The following is a 22,805-nucleotide window of genomic DNA, read 5'->3' as shown; positions in this document are numbered from 1 at the left end:
GATATTGACGACGTGAGGTGTAAATTTTCTCACTTTGACGGTGTCTAAAGGATCTCACAGCCTTTTCACATTGGCATAAGCCACTTTAATTTCCTCCCAACTATACAAAAATCAACTCTAAAATGCTAAGGGCAACCTATTCCGGAGGTCTTGTGTACAAATGTATCTGATACGGGTACATGAATGATTCATGTAGGTTGAATGGTGTCAATTATTCATGTTTACAGAAATGGTCTCCGCAGGGCACCTTTTTGACGTCTGGTTGCCATGACGACAAAGCATGTTTATAACTGGCCACAATCACCATTCCTTCTTCCAAGGATTTTTTTTTATTTAGTTTAACCAAAAAAAACTAACAAAATTGCATAGGCTGTGTTATGTTGTTGGTTAAACATTTGCAAATGGGGAGAGGGGGGGGGGGGGCAAAAAAAACAGACCCCTATCATGGACAATGAAACAAACACCAGCAGATAATTAGCCAAGGCAGAACAGGAAGATTATGCTACACACAAAGTCTGAGTTTCAACCTTGGAACCGCTTGACTACAGGCAGACACTAGAGCGCCTTGCTGCACTTTTATTTCATCTTGTGATTGAAAAAAATGTCTTCATGTTTCTATCAACGTCAGAAAAGAGTGTCAAAGCAGATTTGCATGGAAGTCTTTTTCTTTTTTGTTATGTTGAGAATTATTTTTTTTTCCCAACGTGTAGGATTTTGGATGGAGGAGAGGCTGAGTGAGATTTCCAGTGACAGCGATTTGCAACCCCCACCCCCAACCCACACACACAAATATAAAGACCATGGGCTGTGTTTGGATTGTTACATTCCCGCATTTGGCGTCTCTTTCGCCTGCACTTTATGTGCGTGGAGCCACCACAATGCCGTGACAAAGTGCAGTGATTGCTTTTGCCATATTGCCAACGACACCCCCCCCCTTCCATGTACCCTCCCCAACATATTATTACCACCGCTGCTGCGCATTAACCTTTTCTCTTCCTTCCTTCCCATACACTACCAAGACTGTGATGAATGAGCTTTTGCTGCACCGTGATAAAATTTCACCAATCTCCATCGCTTGCCTGAAGCTTCGCAGAGCCACTTGGTTTCTTAATCCAGCCAAAGGTGATGTGATCGCATGGTTCCTTTTCAACTCACGCCTGCTGCATCCTAACTTATTATTTTAGTTGTTTTTTTTTGTCTCTGGTCAAAAATTGATTATGGAAATGATGTGGGGTGATGTTTCTCTGGTTCTTGGAAGCATTTCATCAACTTGTAGGTGAAGAGGTGAAAAATTCAAGCAGCCAACATGTCATGAATATATTTTAGTTCCCAAAATGGGAACTAACAAAAAAAGGGATTAGGACTGCTAGGAAACCTTCTCCAAACACATCAGGTACACTTAGTCATCTTTTCGTCCTTACACGCTGTTAATATAATGGCTTCATGGGATCATTTACGATACATAACTCTCTTTGGAATATTTTCCACAGGTTTTGATTATCTCTCAGCTGTTTATTCACACAGCATGCACGCAGGCAGGCAGGTGGGATTAGTTGCGCCTTTGTACTGTCGCGGTGTAAGAACACGTGTTTTGTTTTCACTGGGAAATATCTGTGGGATTACAGCAACAAAGACTGGTTTTAATGAGCCAGGAAATGTCACAAAACAATACGGCTTGTCTTGTGTTTTTGGTGAGGTGAGTTTGGTCAGATTACCGGAGACGAACCAGCGCGAATCAGGAATTCAATAGATCTACTGTACATACTGTACATATACAGTATACCTCCGTTTATTAATCTTTTTCGAGCCAATGCACATTTCTATCATTGAAAACAAATGATGTGGCACACCACTAACTTAAAATGTGGAAAAAGCTCATGTTAACAATTAAGTGTTGTATAGTGTTGTATAGTGTAAAGTGTTATTAAAAACGTATTTTTAACCTTGAAAATTAATGCAGTACAGTATTATAACCCATTGAATAGGAATCCAATCAACATCAATTAATTGGTTGTGAATTCAGTTTTATGGCAAATAAAATATAGTCAGTGAGAAATTTAACTGCGCAGGGTTGTTGTTTTTTCTGTTTTCGGTCGTAAAATTCCCGTAACTTTAGCTTTGCTGCATGTTTTGTTGAGCACACCTCGAAAAAGAAAAAAGCTCACCCAATTTTACTGCTTAGTCTCTCCATTCCGACTTGAAAGCGCCGCAGTTAATTCTTAGTTCGGTTTGGGGAGTCGACGAATCGCATTCACTGCCCGTTGCTCCTTCGTGATAAAACATTAGCATTAGCCTCTTTGTCAATGCTGTGGTTGGCTGCATAGCTAACGTGTGTGTGATTGCCTGCACACCTGTCACTCCCGGAATTACATTGCGAATTCATTCAGTGCATTACTGCGCAGGCTAAATTTGGTTGGTTTTGATGACAGTTGCGAACCTTTGAGATAATATTGGTGCCATTCCATCTGCGGAAAACGTAAATCAAAATGAAACATTGAAATGAAACTGTTGTGTGGCCTCGTTTGTCTTGAAGCATAAAACAATTACCAATCTACTGCTTCCCCCTACCGGTGTGGCAGAGTACGACACGAATAAAATGGCAGGTGATAGATCAGAGGTGCTCGATACTTCGACCAGTCGATCTCCAACGTACTATTAGTAGATCTAATGACAAGCTGAGGATGTGGTATTGTCATGGACTGACACTTTACAAATAAAGTTTAAAGTTTCGAAAAAAACTAGATATCAGCCTATCAGAAGGGATCTTTACTAGATTGATAACCCGGAAAGCCAATCAGATGACATCATTTTTTTGGTACAGTACAGCACTCAAACAAACAGCATCAATAAGAGTGCAAAGTGCAAAGTTACCAAGCTAGTCGTTTGTTACATCCTAATTATATTTTTTTTCCTCTTCAACGTAAAATAGGGTCTAAAAATGAGTAGGGGGCTGGACCAAGTAAGAAGAAAAAAGTATCATTTTCAGACAGAGTGGGAGGAGGCCTCTGACAGATATCACAGTGAACATAGGTAACGGCAACATTTGCGGTGATATATAAGTTGCAAGAATCTTCAATCTATTTCTGAATAAATATAATGGGTACATATTGGCTTGTTCATTTCAAAAGTAGCTCCCATGCTGAAGTGCAAGCACTCCTGTGATAGACGATGATTGACTGAACACAATGCAAAAAATGTATATACAGTAAAGTCTCGTTATATCGATATCGGATATATCGATAGTCCCGGTTATATCGATACTATTTCTATGCACGCACGGAGAAAATTACATGCAAATAGGGTAGGATATATCGATAGTCCCGGTTATATCGATATTTTTTCGGACTCCCTTGAATATCGATATAACGAGACTTTACTGTATATATATTGTTATAGAGTCAAATTCAAGTCGCAAATGTCCAAGACAGGCCCAACTCGCAAATCCAGATGATTTCATGGAAACATTTGAAAGTTTCCATTCTGCTTAACAGTCTTCATCGATGGTGTCGGCTATTTTGCTTAATTAACCACGTGTGTGGACAAACAACCAAAAAAAAGTAGCAAATATGTATGCTGTAATCATTTCTCCAAAAGTCGCAAAGACCCATCGCTGGTTGGCTATTTTCCGAAACGGTCCAGAGAGCACTCATGGGAGGCTATTTGGTGACATTTGACAGCATCGGTAGAGAAAAAAAATGTTAGCTTGGTTTAGCTAGCATGCAAACGTTCACCTCGAAGAGATCTCTCGAGACACCTTGTCACAAATGACACAAAACAAATTTTTAAGAAGTTGTCCTCAATATTTTCGGCGGCCGTCTCCACCATGCCACGCCGCATCCACTTCGTCATCCAATCACTTGAACAACTCGAGCGTGAATATTCATGCCGAGATCATCTTGTGGCATCTTATGATGCCGCATGTTGAGTCACGCAGGCAGGAGCCATTCAGACGCACGCCAAAGAACACACTGGTACTCTCGCCACGTTCCATATTTTGTCGGAGTACACTCGACCGAAGCATTGTCATGTGAGCAATCAATTACATTTGAAATTATTATAAAAGTTATTTTTCCATACTAAGCAAAATGATATTCATTTGAACATTGGCGTTCACACACACACACACACAACCAAATGCAATGTGTGTATTTTTTAAGGAGAATTATGATTTTCCTTTTGGAAAATGTGACTTTTTTTTAAACTACCCTCATTAGAGTGACAAATGTGATTTCACTGCTTATTATAATGCACATGCACACTTTTTCCATCTGAGCTTTGGCATTTGCCATTTTTTTGATTTGCGTAACAAGAGAGCTGATAAATAGCTTCTGTTAGCAAGATAAAATTTGACTAAATACTTCCCAAATCTGTACGATGTGTTCTCATGAATGCAGATGGTTGCCAGAGGCCTCGGATGACTTTTCCACCTAAATGTAGGTTGATAAAAATATCAGTCTTAACTCATTCACCGCCATACATGTGCAAAAATGTGTCCACTCCAGTGCCAGGGTTTTTGTCATTCTCACTTGAATTCCAGGATCCACAGAATATTGAGTTTTAGGACTACATAAACATCAAATACAGCATAAGAAACTTAAGACTCTCTTCTTTGATCAGAAAAAAAGAGTTAATTCCTGAATTATATGGTTCTGAAGTTATATGGGCTTGAAATGGTGGCGGCTGTACAAAATACAATACAATACATTGAATTATATAGCGCTTTAACAGCTGAAGCTGTAACAAAGCGCTAACATAGACAAAAGGCAAATGCTGCCGCCTCATTTTTTTATCATCCAAAAACGCTTTAAAAATAATGATTTTTAGCTGTATTTTTAATGAATTCGAAAAGCATACAATTTCAATCAATATGTATGATTCATCATCATATTCTTTAACTCATTCACTCGCAGACATGTGCAAAAACGTGTCCACTCCAGTGCCAGGGTTTTTGTCATTTTCATTCAAATTTTAGGACCCACAGAATATTGAGTTTTAGGACGACATAAACATCCAATGCAGCATAAAAAAACGCTAGACTCTCTTCTTTCATCAGAAAACAAAAGTTGAAAAGCATGAAAAAAACCCGAACAGATTCGGGAATGGCGTTCTACGTCATATTTTCAATTCCCGAATAAATTCATTAATAGCATTGAATGAGTTAATGGCTGATATAAACACGTGAATTTAGCCAGCATCACCATTTCAGTCTAACTTGGATGCATGGACAATTGACGAATATTCAATTAGGCTCCATTTGATTTGAAACTATCAGTCAAGCCTTCACATTCCTTTGGTTTATTTCAAGCCTATTTGTTTCTGGAGTATTACTCGAGGTGATTTAATTGCACCACACACCAACCCCCTCCACCCTCCCGCCCCCAATTGTCTGAACAGTTGGCCGCTATCTTTCCGCAACACATTTCAACTGCTGCCCTGCCACATATCCGAATCCTTGAACAATGACGAGCTTTTCTTCCTCTCATTGAGGATGGAATTAAAATTCAAAGGCAAGGGAGTCACTTCCAGGATTTTTTTTGCGCATATTTGTGTGTGTGTGTGTGTGTGTGTGTGTGTGTGTGTGTGTGTGTGTGTGTGTGTGTGCGTGTGTATCTGTGTGTGAGCGTGTGCACGGCAGACGTTGTGTGGTGGGGCACAAAAAGCACTGGACTGATTTTAATCACATTCTTATTTATTTCATGCTTAGGACTTGGCATGACTTGGCATGATGGGGGAGGACAAAAACAACTCCTACCTAATTGTCATCGTGATGCAACAGCGCCGTCTAGCATGACAGGCTGAGTATTACATTTTAATTTTGTGGTCGTCTGTGTTTTTTTTTATATAGAACACCTGTAATCATTTTGTGAAGAATTGAGCACCGGAGAAAGTGGTTTCCCCCATGGGAAATAATGCAAATAGAGTTCCAGAGCCAAACTGTGAGCATCATAAAAACCTTTATTTTATTAATTCTCCAGGTAATATTTTGAAAAAGGATATACAGTGAGACCTCAACTTACAAACACCTTATCTTATAAACTTTTCGTCTTACGAACGTCAAATTTATGAAAATTAAACCTTATAATAAGCACTATTTTCATAATAGACACCCACCACGGCTGGCGGAGTGATCTTCGGCGGAAGCACACGACCGAACAGCACCAGAAGTTACCAACAGTCCTTATGGAAGGTGACTCTCCTTCCATAAGCCATCAACAACCATCAAAAAGGTAAATAAAACTATTTTACAGCACAGTTTATTTCTTTAATTACAGTTCTCATGTAATGCGCCTCTCTTTCCAAAGAGCAATTTCCTTTGACCTTTGACCTCCAACTCCATTCCATCAAGCCATAAATGACCATCACAAATGTAAATAAAGTGACTTTATGATACAATGCAGTGTATTTCTTTCATTACAATACAATAGCACATTGAATATACATAGAATACGGTATGTTGGGTGTGGTTTTAAGGCTTATTTAGTTGAAAAGTAGATTTTATGGAAACCCGGGAACAGATTATTCCCATTTTAATGGTTTCCTATGGGAATTATTTTTTTTTTGAGATACACACTTTTCGCCTTACACACTCTGTCTGGGAACCAATTAAGTTCGTAAGTTGAGGTCTCACTGGATGATGGCAAATTTAGTTTTTAATGCCACAAACTAATAGTTATACTGGCTTCCCATCCCTCAAGTGTGAAATAAACAATCATGCATTTTTAGTATGAGTTTTACTGTATGAAACATGCTCACGGTTGATCTTTTCTACACGGGCTAATTTGCATAACCCCTCCCCCCCACCCCTGTGGGCTTCTCTGTCCATGACAAGATCATTAAAGTTGGAGGGAAATCCAGAGCCAATTCCAACCTGAAATGATACCACGCACAATCACCCACGAGCATGTCATCTCAGTCATTGCGTCAAACCCAAAAGGTAAGCAGAGCTGCATTGAGTTTGTTTGGATTGGAATAGCCTTTATTTGTCTCGCAGTGGAGAAATTTACATTTCAGAGCAGCTAAGTTATGAAAGGAAGAGGTAAGGAAAGGAAGAAGTAGAAAAACAAAATAGAGGAGCTGCTGTTAAGGCAGCCACTCTTGCGGCGCCATCTTGAAGTCAAAAGAACAAAAGGACACGGAGTCATTCATTCTTTAGCACTTCCTGTACCCTCTTAGTTGCATGAAGCAGTTCTAGATGAAAGAGGATCGGGTCAAAGCATCCTTTTCACCAGTGGATCAGGGACGTCATTGTGGAATGTGCACGTTTTCTACAAGCTAAATGTTGAAAGCAAACACAAAGCTGTAGCATCCATTGATGAAAAGACATTATCTCACATCTCCTGTCCCATGTAAATCCGCATCAATTCCAAGCTGCAACAGTTCCAGTTCGTCGCTCTATGCTGACGCTCCTTTCGTCAAACAAAATAACAAATAAATAACTAATCCATAATAATTTCACATCATGGTGGGATTGGAATCACTCGTGTTGTGTATGAAGTGCTGCCTCCTCAATTGAAAATACTTTTCAGCCATACCATCACTCAGTTGCATGGGGGGAGGCCTCTACAAACAATCATTGAGACAAGACATATTCTGAATGATAATGACATTGGTGCCATTATTTGACATACCGCTAGCAAGCCTATGCTAAAATAACTACACTATGGTTGTTTGTAAATTCCGTGCCCGTACCTCATCACCTAATATGTTCCACGTGAGTTCTGCGTTGTCATCTTCATGTTCAATGGAGCTGATTAAAAATGTACACGGGCCCAACAAGGTGCAACATCGTCATTAAAATTTAGTAGCGATAGACACAGGTGAGTTTCAGGTTAGGGGATGAATTTTTTAGCAGCAACCCAACACATCTGCAGCTAAGGACTACTTGTCTGTGTACACCTTCATCATTATGCTGCCGTGTTTCTTATCCCAATGCTGACTTTAGGTGTGACAAAAAGCCCGCATCAGCGAAGATGACGCTCTCGGTGGCTCCACTTGTTTATTTCCTACTGCTTGTTGACAAGGCGGTGGATCAAAAAGGTGAGTTTGTTGTGATCGCTCGCACGCGTGCTCGACAAGGTTGCTTCTGTGTCAGTTTAAGATTTCAACGTGTCAGATGAATTCCGAGTCTATGGGGGGGAAAAAAAACGTGACATGCAGTGTGGGTTTAGCAAGAAGCCGAACTTGAATTGTGCTGTTGAATGCTCAAATGTACTCCAGAATCTATGAAATGAGATCTTGTGTTTAATTAAAAAATATTGAAGGGGTCTTTTGTTTAGCCAACCAAACAAATATCCATCTGTCCGCCATCCTTTCATCGATCCATTCATCCATCATCCTTCTATCCGTCGACCATCCACCCATAATCCATCCATTCACCCATTTATCCATCCATCATCCTTCCATCAATCAGTCCATCCATCATTCTTCCTTTCCCCCATCCATTCATCCATCATCCTTCTATCCATACACCATCCACACATCATCCACCCATCCATCATCCTTCCATCATCCATCCTTCCATCATCCATGACCAATCTATCAATCCACCATCATCATCCATCCATCCATCATCCATTTTCCTTCCATCCATCCATTCATCCACCCATTCATCCCATCATAATTCCATCAATCAGTCCATTCATCATCCTTCCATTCACCCATCCATCCATCATCCTTCATATCCATCCATCCATCCATCATCAATCCATCCATCATCCTTTCATCCACCCATTCACCAATCCATCATCCTTCCTTCCATCCATCATCCATCCACATTTCCATCAATCAGTCCATCCATCATCCTTCCATTCACCCATCCATCCACCATCCATCCACCTTTCCATCAATCAGTCCATCCATCATCCTTCCATTCACCCATCCATCCACCATCCATCCATAGTCCTTCCATTCACGCATTCATCAATCCATCATCCTTCCTTCCTCCATCCATCCATCATCCATCCATCCACCGATCCATCCTTTAATCTTCCATTCGTCCATACATCCACCTATTCATCTCGTCATCCATCCACACATTCATCCATCCATCACCCTTCAATCCCTCTATCCTTTCATCCATCCACCCATTCATCAATCCATGCCCAGGGAGAATATTCAAACTCCAGACTGGAGTTAGAATTGAACCTGGTACCTCGAAGCTGTGAGGTCAATGCACTAACCACTGGACAACCAGGCCACTCCCAAACAAACATGTCCAATTAATTAGAGGCCCAAATTAAAGCCATATTAGCTTCAGTTTGACCCTTTCATACACCCCTAACACGAAGGCAGTCCAGTGGAGCAACCGCTGTCCCTGAGAAGGTTAATTTTATCTTTTCAGGTGTAAAATGCGGCGGCATCCTTTCGGCCTCTTCCGGCAACCTTTCCAGCCCAAACTTCCCAGGTCTCTACCCGTACAACATCAACTGCTCGTGGCTCATCGTGGTGCCGGAAGGTTCCTCAGTATTGCTCAAGTTCCACCATTTTGAGCTGGAGTACCACGCCAGGTGCGCCTATGACCACGTCAAGATCTATAATGGAGTCGCCGGTGATGAGGGCAACCTGCTTGGTACTTTCTGTGGTGACGCCCCTCCACCGGCTTTTACCTCATCCTGGAACGTCATGTCGGTCATCTTTTGCTCGGACCGTCATGTGGCTCACAGGGGCTTCAGTTTGAGCTATAGGAAAGGTATGTCGCCAATCTGGAATGAATAAACGGAAATTTGCAAAACAGCAGATAGGTGAAAAATATAGTAAAACATAGTTCCTCGACATTTTCATTTTCAAAAGCTTTCATGCATCACTATAAAGTGAATATTTGTGTCATTGAAAATGTCAGTTGCTTTGCCAAGTTGCCAATAGACTCTGGAGGGACATTCTGATGGAAACTATGGCCCAAATTTTGATAACACACTCAGTCTTCGAAATTGAAAGTTGGACCGTTGTGTACATGGAAATTGATTGACAAGAGCCTGGATGTGATTCACATTTCACTTTTAGCTTTTGCAGTGTCATTTTCCTGAAACTATTTTATTGTAAGACAGAAGGCATACTAAGACATACTGCATATCATCTATTGTGCAAATCTACTCTGAGTTGTTCTCACATTTTTTTTGCCATGCAGATATATGCGGCGGGGTGCTGACCGGCCTGTCGGGCGTCATCTCCAGCCCGGGTTACCCCGCCGACTACACCAACGATGCCGACTGCACGTGGCTAATCCACATGTCCAACAGTAGTGTCGTCACCCTTCTCTTCCTGGACTTCCAGATGGAAAACAACGAGGGATGTCACTTTGATTACGTGGCTCTGTTCGACGGACCCACCGTGGCGCACCGCCACCTGGGCACATACTGCGGGGCCAACAAGCCCCCCGCCACCATCACTACCACCAGTCAGCTACTGCTCGTCTTCAAATCCGACTTTAATATCGGGGGAAGGGGGTTCAAAGCCTACTACTACTCAGGTACTGCTTTTCATTTTGTCGAGTTGCCCAAATCCCACGCTTATTATTTACGATTTAATGAAACAAACAAATATTAATATATACATAAATAAATAAACACACAATAAATATATATGAATAAATAAATATGTTTAAAAGACTCAATTTAAATACATTTTCACAAATGAAATAAAATAAAAAAAATATACAATTATTTTTTGGGTGTCAACAAAAAAGCAAATGAGTAAAATTAAAACAAAAAAAATTATAACAGGTTAAAAAAAACTGACAAATGTAATTCTTAAACCTTAATACAAATTGCATTTAAAAATAAGTAATATAAATACATGGATGAATAAATAATTTCAAAACTCTCAATTTAAAAACATTCACGGATGAGATCAAGTAATAAATAAATTACAAATATATAATTTTTTGGGGTATTTTATAAAACGTTTTTCTGATGTCAGTTAGGAAACAAAAAAAATGGTGTAGATTGTCCTTTGAAAAGACATTTATTATGTTAATTATGTTTGTTAAGTCATTATAAGTGCCTTGCACGCTGGGTCCGAGAGGACAGTAATTTCATCTGTGCTGTATGTCAAGCATATTAGCATATTTGACAATAAAGCTGACTTTGATATGCGGTGGAATCTTTGTAAAATACGCTCAGTAGAAGTCATTTGAAGTGATTTTACAAATTATGGACACAACTTGTCCGGAGGCTTCGGTTGAGAAAACCATGTCCCAACTATCTGTGATGTTTGTCCGACGTCTCACCCAACAGGCGAATGCCAACAGGTTCTGTCCGATGTGTGCGGCAACTTCAGCAGCCCCAACTTCCCCCAGATCTATCCAAACAACATCGACTGCCACTGGAGCATCTCACTACCGGCCGGCTACCGCATCAAGCTCTTCTTTCCCGTCATGGATCTGGAGGGCCGCAACAGCCTGACTGAAGCGTGCGACTACGACTGGGTGGCCGTGTACGACGGTGATGGGCAGGTGGCAGATGCGCTGCTCGGACGCTGGTGCGGCGCAGAGAGGCCACCGTCATTCCTTTCCCGGGGCAATAAGATGCTGGTGGTGCTGAGCACCGACAGGGACGAAGCGCACGGGGGATTCGCCGCTTCTTATGTCGGAGGTCATTTTCATTGGTTTGATTTTTGGTGGAATACCCGATATGGTTCCAAAAGTACCGTATTTTCCGATGTGTAAGGCGCACCGGAGTATAAGGCGCAACCCCAAAGGATGGTGGATTTTCAAAGTGTTTTCATATATAAGGCGCACCACATTATAAGGCACATTCAATGAATTATAAACGTTTTCCAAATACTATAAGATACAAATAGATAAAACTTTTCCAAATATAAGGTGCAGTTTATCCATAAACTTTTGAAAAATAAGTTCATGTACCAAAATAAATGAATAAACCACTTTGCGCCGAAATCAATTACAAATATTTGAATGGCATATGCCGCTGCTCACCCGCAGAAAAAAATATCCTGTGACTGTAAAGTGTCCTTGAGAGTTGTGAAAGGTGCTGATAAATGAAATGTATTATTATTATTATTATAAACTGGATGACTCTTCCTACAATTAAACCAACAAAAAATATACATGGACTACCATATTTTCCAGTGTATAAGGCGCACCGAGTATAAGGCGCACCTCCTAGGAGTGGTGTATTTTAAAAATGTTTCCACGTGTAAGGCGCACCGGACTGTAAGGCGCTCCTTCAATGAATGATAAGTTATCCAAATATAATTTATAAATACATAAAGTTTCAATTACATTACGATATTCAAGGGAGTGTCAAATAAATATCGATATACAGCGCAGATAAAACTATCGATATATCCGACCAGCTGTTTGCACTTATAATGACTTTGACAAACATAATAAAAATAAAATCGATATAACCGGGACTATTGATATATCCGATATCGATATAACGAGACTTTACTGTATATAAGTTTTCCAATTACACACATTCTTCAGCACTTGCTGGTACCCTCTTTGTGACATGAAGCTGTTCTAGAGGAAAGAGGGGAGGATCAAAGCATCCTTTTCAGCAGTGGATCAGGGACGTCATGCTTGTCTACTACAAGCTAAATGTTCAAAGCAAATACGAAGCTGTAGCATCCATTGACGAAAAGAGATTGTCTCACATCTCCTGTCCCACATAAATCCGCTTCAATTCCAAGCCGTGACAGTTCCACATATGCATCGGCAGTCTGCGCTGACGCTCTTTTCTTCTTATCGCGGGCTCCTCAAGCCATGCATCCATCCAGCCGCAGACTGTCCAACAGCACCGACCTTGCCGCTGAACAAAGCGGGGCTGTGAAGATGCTGCCCAAAAAAGCGTAATCGGCCCAGAGGTGTCCAGTATAAGGCGCAACGGTAGAGGCTGACGCACTACTTCTTCTATGGGGGGAAATGGAGTCGGTGGCTGATGACAGTAGTTGCAAGACCTTTTGTGGCTCAATACTACACATATAAGGCGCACCTGTGTATAAGGTGCAGGTTCATCAAGAAAATCAAGGCTTTTGGGTGCGCCTTATACACCAAAAACTACAGTATTTTGAAAAATTTCAAACTAATAAATTGGATTTAAAATCTACAGCATAAGATTGAAGACATAAGTACGCATCCCAAGTTCTTTTTCTTTCCGCAGTGGTGCCGGTGAACGTGAGCTGCACCAGGTCAGAATTCACCATCCTAATACCCCAGCACTCGCTACCGCAATTGGACCGCGAACGCATCTACTTCGGCAACCCGACATGCACCGCCCAACTGACGCCCACTTCCTACAAGATCCTCGCCCAATTCGTCAACTGCGGGACAGCCAGTCAGAGGCACCGCAACGTCACCATGCTGGTGAACAAGCTGTACATCGATTTCTCCAACGGTAAACGGCGGAACGTGCAGGAGTATAAGGTGCAGTGCGACGCCTTGCGCAAGTTGGCCTCAGTGTCGATCATCTCGGCTGAGGAGCGACGGCTCGAGCGGGAGGCCATGAGGGGTGAGGCCGCCGCCGCAGGGGCCGAGGTGGGGCGCCTTGATGAGCCCCCTGACCTAAGCGATATCGTTTTCATTAGCATCTGCGTCCTGGCTGTTATACTCATGGTGATCGCCATTGTCTGGCTTGTTTTGCTTTAGCGCACAGTGTTCAGTGGTCACATTATTAGGGACACATAACCAAGCAATTCAACTCATTCGCTGCCATTCCCGAATTTATTTGGGAATTGAAAATATGACGTGGAGCACCATTCCCGAATTTGAGGGTGGGGGGAGATAAAGCGCTGGTCAGACCTCTTTTTTTCCACGTTAGCACTTTAATCCAGCTTCGGATGTTGTTCAAGCGCTATAGAAATCAATATGTATGCATTGCATTGCCTTTTTCTCCAGGCACCCCCATTTCAAGCTCAGATAACTCCAGACCTAAATAACTTAGGAATTAATTCTTTTTTTTCCTGATGAAAGAAGAGAGTCTAAGGTTTCTTGCGCTCCATTGAATGTTTATGTAGTCCTAAAACTCAATATTCTAGGAGTCTTGCAATTTGAATGACAATGACAAAAACCCTGGCATTGTAGTGGACACATTTTTACACGTCTGGCAGTGAATGAGTTAATGTAAAAAAATAAATAAAAAAGATCAACAGACTGTACCTTTAATTTAAAATACATAGTCTCAAACAAAAAAAACACTGCACTAAATAAATGGGCTACTTCTTTTTTTGTTTTTAAAACATTTGAAGAGGGTCTTTTTTGACTTCATTTAAAGTTAATAGTTTTAAAATAATGGAACGCTTATAATAGTGGAGCAAGAGAAACATTTGAGACTTTCTCTGCTTGAATGCATGCTGACATTGTAAAAACAAAGAGGCATTAACAATTATGATTCAAAAAAGTCAATTGATAGAACGTTTTTATACACATCCGTAAACATCCTATGTTATTTCATGTTTAGTTTAGTCTATATGGATGTATGGATCACAAATTGTTTAATTACATTGAACACTATTTCCCAAAAAAATGGTGCATAAAAAGCAAGATTAATTGTTAGACGCTTATCTCTTATACTTGGACACCAGCTGGGCAACTGAAGCGTGGTCCTGCTTCAGATGAGCTCTGAGCTCAGGCTGCCGTTTGAAGGCGAACACCAGCGTTCGCACCGTCCTTCGGTATGAGCTGCTGACCAGCCGGCCGCTTTGGTGGAACACCTCCCTCTCCATGTTGTCCACAAGCCTGCAGTCCTCCTGTGAGTTAATAAGTGAAATGCAAAAACAAAATATGAACAAATACAAAATTAACAGTGCGGTTGCAAGACCCGGTGGGCACAAATGGGGAGATACCAAGAAACTTGTTCCATTGGCGCTAGCAGAAGATCCTCGGTGCCTGACTGCAATGTTTTTACACAGATATTTTGTATGCAACAAGGCCATAGGGGGAAAAATGAAATTTTGCTGCCTGGAGAAACAAGTGTACATTTTCTTCGATACCTTCAATCATTCAGCATATTTTTGTTTTGACTTACGAGACAGCAAATTGGCAGATAGTGAACAAGTCCTCTTGAAAGAGGCTTCAGTCTTTTTAAAGTTACTTCTGGCTTACGTTTACTGTCAAAATAAACATAAAAAAGAGGATTCCACCTTGTGAAACAATTTGACTTTGCCTTCCAAGAGCTTGATGCTAACACACAATGCAAAATGCTGTAAATAGGCTAACAAATAGCATGTATAATTTCAGCTTTACAACCCTTGAATGACAGTTATTCCAACACGAGCTCTCACCTTGAGCTTCAGGGCTTCGGCCAGAAGTCTCCTGGCATTGCTCCTCAGGCCTTCTGACTGCTTGTCCGAGCGCACTTCAATTGACGGCTTATTAGAATTCTCCTCCACAAACGTCCTCCAGGCTGTGTACACCATGGCAGCCGCCGAGCTCACCTCAGGCTCTGGATGTTTCCGTAGCTTGTTGACGGTGTGACCTGAGGAAGACAAGGGGAATATAATATGAAATAAGTTAAGACTTCAAATGCCATTAATTTGCTTTGATTGTGATTTTTTTTAACGACTGACATAGATGACACAATATCGTCCCTATCATCTTCATCAATTCAAACTTTTCTTAATTCAAGGAAATGCAATATAAGTTCATGAATGGAGTATAACTACAGGATGCTATTGACTCACCCACTTACAACAGTTTTATTTCCAATGCCTTCAAAAAGTGTTGTTTATTTTTAAATGAGAAACAAGAAACCGTATTTTATGTTACACGAAAGAATTTCGCTGTGAGTCCCCACGTTGGTAAGTCAACATTGTTGACATAATTATACCTATTTTAGTGGACTTCAAAACCTCCTTGGATGGTATCTTCTTACTCAGTTCGGTCAAGGCATTCAGCATGTTGTCCTTGCTCTGTCCCGGCAGCTCCAGTGAGGATTTATATCGCAATATGTCCTCAATGACGACCACCCTCTGGGGAAAACGTTTTATTAGCATGCTCATATTAGGGGTGCATTGAAGGAAACATGCACCCTCCAAACCCCCTCAACTCACCCGTAGGGATTCTATGGTGGCTTGCTTGTAAATCTTCGCATTGCTCCTCGACGTTTTCGGCGTTTCTCCCTTAGGTATACGCACCACAAACTTGTCCATCTCCAAGAGTTGTTCACAAAATGTTCATGTGCATATTACGTATTTGTTATTTGCCTGCACGATGGCGTCGCGATCGTGGCTGCCTTCCAGCAGCTCGTGTGTTTTGTTTTTATACTTCTTTCATTCCTTTCATGATTTTGCAATGTGTGAAATGTAAATTTCTCCACTGCAGAACTAATAAAGGAAAATCCAATCAGATGGCAAAGTTTAGCCGCGGGTAGCAGTGCTAGGCTACCTATGTTGCATTTACGTGTAGTCGGAAATATAACATTCTCGAAAGTAGGGTACACGAATTGCCCTGTTTTTGTTTGGAAATACTGTATACAATTACATACACAATTACAAATACTGTATACAATTCTCGAGATGGTGGTCCACGAGTTGCCCTCGGTTTTATTTCATCTCTGTGGTTGAGTTAGGTTTATATTCTGAATACATTATTAAAATTTGTTATGAAAACGCTATATTCAACGTGGCGTTGTTTCATGGTCCAAATAAACTGTGCAGATACGACCGACACATATTTTCTGAATTATATGCTGCTATATTCTTAGCTCTTTTATATTTTCATAACTCTCGTTGTAGTAGTTGAATTTAAAGACATACGTACTTGAGTCAAATTTTGTCTTAGCTCTTCATGAACGGTGAGATTTCCAGAGGTTCAATGCATCAAAATAGGTCGTCTGTGTCTCGCGAGAACGACGCGCACCAAAAAGTTCTGTGACCAATAAACAACGAGAACTCGCAGTCGAATAGATTCTCGCGAGGACTTCATCCGTTTAAGGAGGAAGAGGAAGCGAGCGTATGGTGTTTGTTTTGTTTGGGTTTTGTTATCCGTCCACACAAAAATGGGGGTTGTGTACGGGTTTGTATGCTTTTTAGGTCTCTTTGGGGCTTTAACCGAAGCTTCATCGGAAGTGTTCGAGAGCGTTTTGGGAAGCACCCTGTCTTGTCATCGGTCTTGTGAAATGACATATACTTTACACACATACCCGCAAGTGAGTTGTCACATAGTTGAGTCGCTTTAGCTTAGCCTTATTTAGCTTACTGTTTGTTTTTATGTCATGTGTTGCAGTACGTGTTGAATTGACCTCTGTGGTGTTTTTGTGTGTATGTTTGTGTGCATTCCAAGGAAGAGGAACTATACGCGTGTCAACGAGGATGTCGGTTGTTCTCTATTTGCCAGTTTGTTCGTGACAGTAAAGACTTGAATCGTACTACCGTCGACTGTCAGTCAAGTAAGTAATAAAATGACCGACGTTTACTCTAATGTCAGTAGATTTACATTCACCTGGAACTAGTGGTTATAAACGGAAGGAGGGGAGGGTGTTTCTACAATAAAATATCTTTTACAGCCTGTCAAGAAGCTTACACCCGAGTTAACGAGCAGTACGCGTGCAACCTTGGCTGCCTCAATCAACGTCCTTTTGCCGAGCAACGCAATGAACAGGTACGCACAATATTGGATATCTATTCGAATACTGGCATTAAACTTGGAACCAATATAATTTTCATGAGTCAAATATGTTAAAAGACAAACAGAAATTGTCTCTGGTAGCTTGATTCACTGTAATACAGCAATTAAAGACACACTGGTACTAAATGTACAATTTGTCCATATACCCAAATTCACAATATACATATTTATATATCAACCGAATTTATAGTTTACTGAGTGATCTTGAGGCATATTCCCAAGTGAAGCGAATGACTAGTGTGGTGGCCTTGTAATTATGGTTCAGGCATTTTTTTGTATGCTTCCTTGTTCTTTCGACATTTTCTTGATGAGCTACATTCCATGTCACATCACTATTTACAGTCATCTTTCAGGGAGTCTGCAGCTTTCCCCACACATTCATATTTTAGGTCGGAAATATTGAACACACTTAATATTAGGTCAGTCCAATCCGTATTGAGCCGCGTAATTGGAACAAATTCACCCCTAATTACTGAATTACTGGATAATCCCAAAACTAGTTTTATAAAACTAAAATAAAAATAACCAGGCTTTTTTTCGGACAATTAGTGTTTGAGTGTGCAGAGTGCCGATGCATTTGTGTAACTGTCAGAATCAAAGCGGCTTTACGTGGCACAGGAGATGTGAGACAATCTTTTTTTCCATTGGATGCTATAGCTTTGAGTTTGCTTTTAACATTTAGCTTGTAGTAGATGTGCACGTTCCACCATGATCCGCCTGATCCTCTCCGCTTTCATCTAGAACTGCATGTAACAAAGAGGGTACGGAAAGTGCTTAAGAATGAACTACTCTGCGTCTTTGTCATATTGTCTTTGTGTTGTCATATTTGTTAGTTTTTTTTGTTCTTTAGACTTAAAGATGGCGCCCCGAGAGTGTCTGCCTTTCCAACAGCTCATGTATTTTCTTTTTCTACTTCTTTCATCTTCCTTTCATAACATTGCTGTAAAATGGAAATTTCTCCACTGCAAGACTAATAAAGGCAAATCCAATCCAAAGCATCACACATTTACACAGAATGTTCAGTTGTTCTTTTTCGTCACGTAGCAGAAATATCATTCACTCTTTACGTCTGTGTAAGCTCTCAGTCGTACAGGAGTGGTCCATCGATGAGAAGGTTTCTTCAGCCGTCATCTGTACAAAAGTGAAGGTTTCGGACGTTTCGAAAGAATAGCGAACGAAACCAATAATTCTCAAGATTCTAAAAGGAGAGGAGTAGCAGTACCGTACATTGCAGGAGTTTCTGAAAAATTACAAAGAGTCCTTTGGCAACATAAAATTCCTACTTATTTCAAACCGATAAACACGTTAAGGCAAAAATTAGTGCATCCAAAAGATAGGCTACCAAATGAAAAACAAAGTCATGTAGTTTATTCCATACATTGTAAGAATGAAAATTGTAAAGAGCAGTACATTGGGGAGACTCAACAAATTCTCAAAAAAAGACTTTATCAACATCGCAGGGATAATACTAGTGGGCCTCAATCGGCAGTACATTTGCACCTAAAAGCTAGCAGCCACTCATTTGACGACAATGAGGTTAAAATCTTAGCGAAAGAACATAGATGGTTTGAAAGGGGGGTGAAAGAGGCGATTCTTATAAAACAACAAAATCCTTCATTAAACCGGTCTGGTGGTGTGAGGTTCAATTTGGATCGTTCATACAATAGCCTGCTCAGGCAAAACAGGTTAGGCAACTTTCGCAATGCTGATGAGGGTCGTTATGCTGATGAGGTGATACCGGGGGGAGTGGGTGTAATAGGCCAATCGTTAGTCAGGAATGTAGGAACAATCAGTGGGGCCACAAGGGGGGGGTCCCGCGCCCCCCCAACCTGAGAGTAGGGACCTATCATAGCTGTGTCCGGCGCCACCAGGTCTGGACATTAGGGATATATAAATGGGGCCGATACGACCAGTCAGACTTTAGTTCGCTGACGAAGCCTCTTGGATAGGAGGCGAAACGTCCGAAACCTTCACTTTTGTACAGATGACGGCTGAAGAAACCTTCTCATCCATTCACTCTTTGTGTAATATATTTTAGGGATTTTTTTTTTGCCTCAAATTAGCCCTCATTATGGATCCCGAGGAAATGAAACGTGCAAGTGATTGTCTAAATAGGATGATTTACAGTACTTGGAATGTAACCCAAGAGAGAAGTGAAAGTCAACGTAACATCTCGGCACTTGCTTAGCAAATCCACTGAAGGCGAAGCACAAATAGATGAATTTGAGGTCTGCCCCCTCACATACTTGTTCCGTTTAGCTTGAAGCAATGGTGCCGCCGATTCACCTGGTTTACCCGCTGATGTTTGTGCGGGACCTGTGGGAGGACATGATAAATCAGGCGCACAGCATCATCACGTCAACATGGACCCTTTATCTCCAGGCCGACGATGGCAAAGTCGTCATTTTCCAGGTGTGTGACACAATATGGGGAAAAACAAGTCATGTGACTACTTTTCAACAATATGGGATAGTGTACATGTTAAACTTGTCAGACTGAATCAATTCTGTTTTTTACTCAGTTTGAAACAGAGAAAGAGGATGACCCCCCGGAAATACAAAAGACACGTAAGTACATATTTGTTACGAGAAATAATATAATGTCTGACTTACATAAGAATAATAAAAAAACCTCATGTGTTTTTTTGTTGTTATCCTGTGAAGTCTCTGATGTGAACAGCCCCGTCTACAAAGACTACGAGCGTACGCTCATCCAAGAGCGCGATCGTGACATGAGCGCTGACCGCAGCACTGATAATTACAACATCTTCAGCTGCCTCTCAAGGTTTTAACAACCCACTTAAAGGACAACCGACGCCCCCGGACAAGTTGTGTCCATAATTTGTAAAATCACTTGAAATGACTTCTACTGAGCATATTTTGCAAAGATTCCACGGCCTATAGCTATATTTTACATTTTAAGACTCGCGCTGAATATTCAGGAAGTCTTGTTTTCGAGTTGATGACAATCCCCTACGTGATGTCACATTTGGAACGCCCCTGACCGAGAAAGCGACACCAAATGAATTTTGGGTACTTTGTTTGGTCTGAAAACATCGTGTTGATCTGTGTTGCTGGCAAAATTAGAAGGAAAACACATAAATAACGCGATGGTGAATCATTGTGTGTTGCACCAAGACTACTATTTGATACTAGTTGACGCAAATTCCCAGCAGACAAATCAGCCCATTTCCAACGGAGCTTGGGCGCCATCTTGTGCATTTTCTAGGACGCTACATTGGAGTCCTGATGGCTCGAATTGATCCGGAAAGACTTCTTTAATCAATGGCAAACATTTATGCTTTCCTCTTCAGAACTATTTGAATCATATTCATAACTGGATGAGTCACAAGAAAGCATCTTCTCAGAATCTGAAGCGATTGTTTTGATTCTAGAGCAATGCAAGACGTTCTGGCGTGACGTCACAAACAAGGGGGCGAGACCTTCTGAAACTCGCCATCTCCAAGGTCATTTTGAAGTAGTTTTGGGACACTTTAACTCATTTTTATTGGTGTTTTGCATTTGACTAAAAATATCAGCCTGCATGTGTGTTTTGGGTATTGTAGATGCTATAAACGTTTTTCCAACGTCAGTTAGGAAACAAAAAAATGGTGTCGGTTGTCCTTTAAATACAAAGTGAACCCAAAAGTGTTGTATAATTGTATACAATCGCACACTTAACGTAACTCCTCACTACAGAAGTAATTGAAAATGTTGCTCCTCAGGAACCCTTGGCTGCCAGGCTGGATTTTCACCACCACCTTGATCCTGTCTGTAATGGTCCTCATCTGGATCTGCTGTGCCACTGTTGCCACCGCCGTGGATCAATATGTGCCCTCTGAGGTCAGTTGCTGTGAGGTATTTGGGAATTGTTTCCCTTTAACCAGTAATCATCCTGCATTGACAATATGACGGAAAGTGCCATTCCAAATTTGTTCGGTTCTTGTTTTTTTCATGCTTGGATGCCGATAAAGCGCTGGTCATGGCCTCTGGCAAAGTTTTTTTTCTTTTCCACAAGGGGGCAGCATTTCCGTTTTTTTCTATGTTAGTGCCTTGTTCCAGGTTCAGCTGTTGTTAAAATCGCTATATAAACCAATATGTATGCATTGCATTGTATTTTGGACAGCTGCCCCCATTTCAAGCTCATATAATAATAATAATACATTTCATTTATAAGCGCCTTTCAAAACATCATAAGGACACTTTACAGTCACAGGATGTTTTTTTCCCCGGGTGAGCAGCGGCAGCCACACGCGCCAGCGGTCACTCAACTCCAGACCCATATAATTTAGGAATTAACTCTTTTTTTTGCATGAAATGAATTGAATGTTTATGTAGTCCATCCATTTTCCAGATCGCTTTATCCTAAAACTCAATATTCTGTGGGTCCTGCAATTTGAATGAAAATGACAAAAATCCTGGTAGCGATTTGACATAGTCAAAATGTATGCAAGAAGATTGGGGCCAACGAAGAAAATGAAAATAAAGATGGCAGGATTGTTACTTTTATCTCAGAATTCTGACTAAAGTCAGAATTTTGAGATGAAAGTCAGTATTCTGAGATAAAACTGTGATACGTGCCAACTTGTTTTCCTTCTTTGCTAGCCCTAATCCTCATATGTAAAAATGGCAGGGAGTTGTGATGTGAACGAATGTGCGAGTGTTACTTAAAAGAATAAGTATATATTATGTTTTATTTTTCAGAAATTGAGCATCTACGGTGACAGCGATTTCTTTGCGCAGCAGAAGCTCATTCCATACTCTGCGTCCTCCTTGTTTATCATCACCTCCAAAGGGCAAGGAGACGTTAGCAAGGAGGTGGGGCCCCTTCCTTCCAAAGTAAATATTGGCCAGTCAGACATCTAAGTTTTGACTCCATATGCGCTTGCATTATAAGAGAAATGACTTGTAAATGATTTGTCTAATTACTCATTCCGCTTGGTTGCATTATGGTACTGTCAGGCCAGTACTAAAAACTAGTTTTGACCACCAGCCCTCTCCCCTAATTTTTGTTCGTGCTTGGTGACTATGCTTATTTTAATTTTAGGTTGTGATATCTTTTGAGGTCATTTCAGACAGACACTTAATTTTTTTTTTTTTTTATGACATGCGATCCGGTAGCCAAAGTAACTCCTTGTTTGCTCTTGTGGTCTGGCTGCCGTCATTTGCATTTAGCAGAGTTTAACAATAAAAAGGATTTGCTCTTAATTGAATTCTTGTGG

The 22,805-nt window shown here is 40.9% G+C and overlaps 3 protein-coding genes across 3 annotated transcripts; 2 read left to right on the top strand and 1 right to left on the bottom strand.

Moving 5' to 3' along the window:
* Window positions 1–6,901: 6,901 nt before the first annotated feature.
* cdcp2 (CUB domain containing protein 2) lies at window positions 6,902–13,958 on the top strand. Its single transcript, XM_089008668.1, has 6 exons — window positions 6,902–6,934; window positions 7,812–8,037; window positions 9,341–9,688; window positions 10,124–10,465; window positions 11,232–11,588; window positions 13,122–13,958. The coding sequence occupies exons 1-6, from the start codon at window positions 6,902–6,904 to the stop codon at window positions 13,604–13,606; spliced, it is 1,791 nt and encodes a 596-aa protein (XP_088864794.1). The 3' UTR covers window positions 13,607–13,958.
* Window positions 13,959–14,104: 146 nt separating this feature from the next.
* Window positions 14,105–16,659, bottom strand: tceanc2 (transcription elongation factor A (SII) N-terminal and central domain containing 2). The gene is made up of 4 exons (XM_089008544.1): window positions 16,009–16,659; window positions 15,786–15,927; window positions 15,241–15,434; window positions 14,105–14,706 (listed from the first exon to the last, which is right to left on the bottom strand). The coding sequence occupies exons 1-4, from the start codon at window positions 16,105–16,107 to the stop codon at window positions 14,518–14,520; spliced, it is 624 nt and encodes a 207-aa protein (XP_088864670.1). The 5' UTR covers window positions 16,108–16,659; the 3' UTR covers window positions 14,105–14,517.
* A 214-nt stretch (window positions 16,660–16,873) lies between these two features.
* On the top strand, window positions 16,874–22,791 carry tmem59 (transmembrane protein 59). Its single transcript, XM_089008974.1, has 8 exons — window positions 16,874–17,105; window positions 17,240–17,345; window positions 17,463–17,557; window positions 19,844–19,996; window positions 20,106–20,151; window positions 20,248–20,368; window positions 21,309–21,426; window positions 22,288–22,791. The coding sequence occupies exons 1-8, from the start codon at window positions 16,956–16,958 to the stop codon at window positions 22,447–22,449; spliced, it is 951 nt and encodes a 316-aa protein (XP_088865100.1). The 5' UTR covers window positions 16,874–16,955; the 3' UTR covers window positions 22,450–22,791.
* Window positions 22,792–22,805: the final 14 nt, after the last annotated feature.

This window comes from Hippocampus bargibanti, linkage group LG11, assembly GCF_051943395.1.
Source record: "Hippocampus bargibanti isolate YZ-2025 linkage group LG11, ASM5194339v1, whole genome shotgun sequence".
Classification (NCBI taxonomy): domain Eukaryota; kingdom Metazoa; phylum Chordata; class Actinopteri; order Syngnathiformes; family Syngnathidae; genus Hippocampus; species Hippocampus bargibanti.
Note: the sequence above shows the minus strand (reverse complement) of the source record. Positions and strands in the feature narration are given on the sequence as shown.

What these genes read in the sequence shown, in the direction of transcription:
- tmem59 (XM_089008974.1), top strand. Translation starts at nt 16,956, where the DNA reads ATGGGGGTTGTGTACGGGTTTGTATGCTTTTTAGGTCTCTTTGGGGCT. An exon ending in CCGAGCAACGCAATGAACAG is followed by an intron (nt 17,558 to 19,843) that starts GTACGCACAATA and finishes TGTTCCGTTTAG; the next exon opens with CTTGAAGCAATGGTGCCGCC. An exon ending in ATCTTCAGCTGCCTCTCAAG is followed by an intron (nt 20,369 to 21,308) that starts GTTTTAACAACC and finishes GTTGCTCCTCAG; the next exon opens with GAACCCTTGGCTGCCAGGCT.
- tceanc2 (XM_089008544.1), bottom strand. Translation starts at nt 16,107, where the DNA reads ATGGACAAGTTTGTGGTGCGTATACCTAAGGGAGAAACGCCGAAAACG. An exon ending in CCACCATAGAATCCCTACGG is followed by an intron (nt 15,928 to 16,008) that starts GTGAGTTGAGGG and finishes CGTTTTCCCCAG; the next exon opens with AGGGTGGTCGTCATTGAGGA. An exon ending in TTTGAAGTCCACTAAAATAG is followed by an intron (nt 15,435 to 15,785) that starts GTATAATTATGT and finishes TGTCTTCCTCAG; the next exon opens with GTCACACCGTCAACAAGCTA.
- cdcp2 (XM_089008668.1), top strand. Translation starts at nt 6,902, where the DNA reads ATGTCATCTCAGTCATTGCGTCAAACCCAAAAG. An exon ending in CAAGGCGGTGGATCAAAAAG is followed by an intron (nt 8,038 to 9,340) that starts GTGAGTTTGTTG and finishes TTATCTTTTCAG; the next exon opens with GTGTAAAATGCGGCGGCATC. An exon ending in CAGTTTGAGCTATAGGAAAG is followed by an intron (nt 9,689 to 10,123) that starts GTATGTCGCCAA and finishes TTTGCCATGCAG; the next exon opens with ATATATGCGGCGGGGTGCTG.